This window comes from Episyrphus balteatus, chromosome 2, assembly GCF_945859705.1.
Source record: "Episyrphus balteatus chromosome 2, idEpiBalt1.1, whole genome shotgun sequence".
Lineage (NCBI taxonomy): Eukaryota > Metazoa > Arthropoda > Insecta > Diptera > Syrphidae > Episyrphus > Episyrphus balteatus.
This window is the reverse complement of record NC_079135.1, coordinates 25305027-25310088: the sequence shown is the minus strand read 5'-3', so window position 1 is coordinate 25310088 and position 5062 is coordinate 25305027. Positions and strand designations below refer to the sequence as shown.

Below are 5062 nucleotides of genomic sequence, written 5' to 3'. Positions count from 1 at the left end.
GAGGGTATGTGGTAGCGGTACGGGTAGCGGTGACGGTACTTGTATGAACAAAATTCCAAACTGACACATCAACGTTCAGATGTGGAATTTTTTTAATACAAATATCGTAACCGCTACGTATCGTAACCACCCGTGTGGCCAAGCCTTAAGGCCAAGCCTTAAGGCCAAGCCTTAAGGCTTGGCCACACCGGAGGGTATGCGGTATAGCGGTAACGATATTTGTACTAAAAAAATTCCACACCTGAACGTTGATGTGTCAGTTTGGAATTTTTTTCATACAAGTACCCTCACCGCTACCCGTACCGCTACCGCATACCCTCCAGTGTGGCCAAGCCTTTAATCATTTCTTCCGGATATTTTTTGTATTTCGTTTTTATGTATATAATTTTGCTAATTCCCTGATGTCGACTTGGACTTTTTAAAGAAATATTTACATTCCCCATCGGTACATAGGACATGGCCTAATAACCCACTAATTTTTGCAAATCAGGCCGAGTGCGAATTGCGTTAAATAGTTAACCCCGTGTAAAATTTTTGACGTTATTGAGGAGAATAAAAAAATTTCAGCTGTATGGCTTATTATTTAATATTTTTCTCTGCCTCTTTTCTGCCATGAAACTCCTTTTTAATAAAAAAAAAAAAACCGTCTGCAAACAAATTTAACCTAATTTAAGCAGGTCCTAAGGCCCATTCAATTTTTAACAGCCGAAATTTTTTTATTCACCTCAATAGTGTTAAAAATTTTACACGGGGTTAACTATTTAACGCAATTCACACACGTCTTTAATCTCTTTTCGAATGTCAAATCACAGAAAAAAATTAAATTTGAAATTCGAACTGACCTAATTTTCGAGATTATCTCAATTGGGCTCTAAAGGCTTGGCCACACCGGAGGGTATGCGGTATAGCGGTAACGATATTTGTACTAAAAAAATTCCACACCTGAACGTTGATGTGTCAGTTTGGAATTTTTTTCATACAAGTACCCTCACCGCTACCCGTACCGCTACCGCATACCCTCCAGTGTGGCCAAGCCTTAATGAAAACAGGCTATAAGGTGCCCTGGTAGCGCAGGTAGTAACATTACCTATCACTTTTAAATTAAATCATAAAATTTAAAATGCACTACAGAATAATTTTTTTTTTGTTATCAAATTTTTTTTTTGCCTCAAAAACATCCCTGCCTTCTACCCATCATAAATAAACTGTCACTTTTGTTTTTAACAGCTGCTGCTGTCAAAAATTGTTTGTGAAGTTTCGTGTGTAGCATTTTTTTTTGTTTATCGTTGTCTATTTCTTGTTCCTAAATTTTTATTTATTCATTTAAACAATTTTATTTAAATTATTTGTAAATAATTTTTAACATAATATACTGCCTTATTAAATTCTCATCAAAAATGAGTTTAAAAGAAATATTACTAGAAGCCTGCGAATGCGACAGAGCTGGACGAATTCTGCAAGCTCAGCATCTTTATAAAGATGGAATTTTGGTGCTTCTTAAAACAGCTGAAGGCAAGTTGATATCATTTCCAAATTAAATCATTTTATAAAACAAATAAATAAATACTCAATAGCTGAAAAAGATTCAGAAAAACGAAAATATTATATTGGAAAAATTGATGAATACAAAACTCGTCTCGATTTGATACGAAACAAAATCGATGCTCATGCGACGAAAGGAGACGTCGTCGATAATATTCCCATTATGGAAGGTTCCACAGGTCACAGTTATCAACAATTGTTTGGCAAATATTTGGATAATGATGTAAAAGAAGTTGAATTAGATGAAGCGTATTTAATGGAAAATCATCAGGTAACAAAAAAAAAAAAAAAAAAATGAAGAAAATTGTTTGAGAAATCAGGAAATCTCTTATTTTTGTTTAGATGCAAAATCTTGTAATGTTCCTCGAATTAGTTGTCAAAAAGTGTCACAGTCTGAGATACATTCGAATCATTACAAAAAAAGACGAACGTTCAGGAAGTAATCAAAAAGATTCCTTTGACAGTATTAAAGCTGACCTTGCGCGTAGAAATATTCAATTGGCTGTGGAATTTCAAAGTAATTTGCATGATAGAAAAATATTGTAAGTAAAAGAATATTTGAATGATAAAGAAAAACAATTTATTTGAATTGTATCTTTATTTTTCCAGATTAAGTAATGGATATATCATTAAAATTGGTAGGGGATTGGATATTTACAAACCAAAACCAAGTCGATTTTGTCTCGGTTCGACGGACTATGACTTCCGAGAATGTCGAAAAACTGAAGTGGACATTTGGAAGTGCAAGAAATATGATTGATATAAATTTTTGTTATTGTATTTAAGCGCAAATAAATATAAGCATAATAATAATGTTGAAACTGTAGATTTTATTGAGAGTTTTAAAATAAATGATTGGTCCATTTTAATAGAAATAAAAATCATCTACATGTACCTATCAGGATGTTCATACAAGAGTGAATCATTTCTTCTTTTTTGTTTTTTTTTCTGGGACTTTTCTAGTAACTCATTTAGCAAAGAATTCACCAATTGAAAATTAAATCTCTAAGAGCAACATCTGGAAGATATTGCGTAAGGTAAGAAGATATGATTTACAGAGTTCCTTATGGCAAATGAATTGGTTTTGATAAATTGAATAGATTATTTAAAAAACATGTAATGTTTATAGAAAAATGATTGGTATTTTTGGAAAAAATCTTTTAACTCTATGTGAGGAATATGCATAAGTCTTACAATCCCTAGAGAAAGAAAAGCTAAATAGATTAAGAGAGCCAGTTTGTTAGTGGAGCGAATTGGGGTTTATTTAAACTTTCATTCTTATTGCTTTATTTTCGAAGAAAAAAAAATCAAATCAAAATTTTAGAAAAATAAAATAGAAAGATCGTAGATTCAGGCAGCAATTTTTTAAGAAACAAAGAAAAATACAAAAAAAATTATAATAAAAATATGTATCGAGGGGTTGGTACTTAATTCTTCGGTTTCAGCATCTCAAATTAAATCTTCCTCTGCAGATTATCTCAGTTCTTCAACTGTAGAAATATTGATGAACATTACCCGACTATAGATCACATGAAAATCCAATTAACTCGGTTCAGGTTATTGGTGTGGTTACAAATTTAATCTTAGTCACGAGGATGTGACTGCGATTTCGTACAAAACCACTCTCGAAATGAGTGAGGATAACAATTTATTCTAAAATAAAAAAAAAATAATTGAATCTAATAAAACAAGCCAGAAAAAAAAAAAATGCTTAGAAAAATTATATTACTACTAGAAAATTAATAGTGATTATGAGAAAAAATTTATTAAATGATGGAAAATCTTAAATCGTTTAGGTAAGCGGTTTAGAGGAAGAAGTGATTTCCTCACAAATTGACTTCAAAAATAAAAAAAACCCAATAAATTGATAAGTGTTTTTGAAAAATGGTCCCAAGCCTAAAAACTAATACAATTTTTTTAATTTAGGTACATAAAAAATAAAATAAAATGAACGTACCCACTTGCGCTTATGGTAAAAGTAACCCTAATGTTAAAGCTTTTTACTGAACAAAGGTAAATTTACTATTAAATTTTTTTTAAGGAATTTTAAAGTACATAGTACAAAAAAAAGTAAAATTTGTTTTTATAATTAATAGTAGAGTAACTAAAGCTAAATAATTTTGACGATTTTTTTTTTTTCAAACCTAGGTAATTAAAAATACTTTAAAGTTTATAGATTAAAAATTGCCGGTGTTGCCGTATTGTTTTTTAAAATTAAAATTAATTTTTTTTTTAACAAAACCATTTTTTTGCTTAAATTTCATAAAACAAATGATAGCAAAAGATTCTCTAGGTAATTTAAGGAAAATATATAAAAGGCAGTAAGGGACAATCTTCCATCGTTTGAGCGATAAATGCAATTTTCTAACATTCTGACCTCAAACACAAAAAAAATATTTTGAAAACAACGGCAACACCTACAATATTTTAAAATACATTTTTAAAAAGCCAGAAGCTCATTCTTATCTCTTAAATTTAAATCAACGAAATTTAATCAAGACTTTTTGAAAAAATGGTCCTCAAACTCAGAATTAAAAAAAAAATGTTATTAGAAAAATTTTAAATGACTTTTTTCCAAACTTTTTCTATTAAAATATGAATTTATTTAAAAAAATTTTTGGCCATAAATATTTTCAATTGAATTTCGAAGCAAAAAAGGTAAAATATATCACACTTTTGAAAAAAAAAAATGAAAAATTACTTCAATTTATTCAATGGTTTTTTTTTTATTAAAACTGAATTTTTGCATTGAAACAATTAATTTTCTCAAAGACTGTGGTAAATAGGAACTTTAAATTTTTCCTATTTAACTTTCAACAGTAAGGGTTATTAAATGAATAAAAAATAATTTTATGTTTAGATGTTGAACTTTAAAAAAAAAATAAGTTACATTTTTTTTCAAAACTTTTATTAAAAAAAGTTCTTCGAAAATGAAATACTTTTTAATTTTTTTCATAAACCGTAATACATATTGACATTTCCTTTTACAATTTGAAATCATAATAAATGCGGCCAAAAAATTTGAAAATAAATGCATTTTACATATATTACGACCATGTGTAAAAAACGACATGTTAAAATTTTTTCAATAATTTTTTTTTCAAAAATCTGAGTTCAATTACCATTCTTTCAAAAGCCGTTCATTCAATTAACTTAATTTTAATTCAACATTATGTATATGACTAAGCTTCTAGCTTTTAAAAATGTATATTTGAATATTGTAGGTGTTGCCGTTGTGTTCAAATATTTTTTTTTGTGTTTGAAGTCAATTAATAAGAAAATTGCATCTATCGCTTAAAATATGAAAGATTGTCCTTCACTCCCATATATTTTTTTTTTCTTGAATTTCCTAGACAATCTTTTGGCATCAATTAATTTATAAAATTTAAGAAAAATTTTTGAAAAAGATTTGTTTCTGTTCACAAAAATCTTGAATTAAATTTAAAAAATCAAAACGGCAACACCGGCAATTTTTAATCTATAGATTTTAAAGTATTTTTAATTACCGACGTTTGAAAAA

The 5062-nt window shown here is 28.5% G+C and overlaps 1 protein-coding gene across 1 annotated transcript; it reads left to right on the top strand.

Moving 5' to 3' along the window:
- The first annotated feature begins 1296 nt into the window (after window positions 1-1296).
- Window positions 1297-2355, top strand: LOC129910847 (MIT domain-containing protein 1). Its single transcript, XM_055988434.1, has 4 exons — window positions 1297-1512; window positions 1575-1813; window positions 1885-2084; window positions 2152-2355. The coding sequence occupies exons 1-4, from the start codon at window positions 1398-1400 to the stop codon at window positions 2300-2302; spliced, it is 705 nt and encodes a 234-aa protein (XP_055844409.1). The 5' UTR covers window positions 1297-1397; the 3' UTR covers window positions 2303-2355.
- Window positions 2356-5062: the final 2707 nt, after the last annotated feature.

What these genes read in the sequence shown, in the direction of transcription:
- LOC129910847 (XM_055988434.1), top strand. Translation starts at nt 1,398, where the DNA reads ATGAGTTTAAAAGAAATATTACTAGAAGCCTGCGAATGCGACAGAGCT. An exon ending in ATTTAATGGAAAATCATCAG is followed by an intron (nt 1,814 to 1,884) that starts GTAACAAAAAAA and finishes ATTTTTGTTTAG; the next exon opens with ATGCAAAATCTTGTAATGTT. An exon ending in TTGCATGATAGAAAAATATT is followed by an intron (nt 2,085 to 2,151) that starts GTAAGTAAAAGA and finishes TTATTTTTCCAG; the next exon opens with ATTAAGTAATGGATATATCA.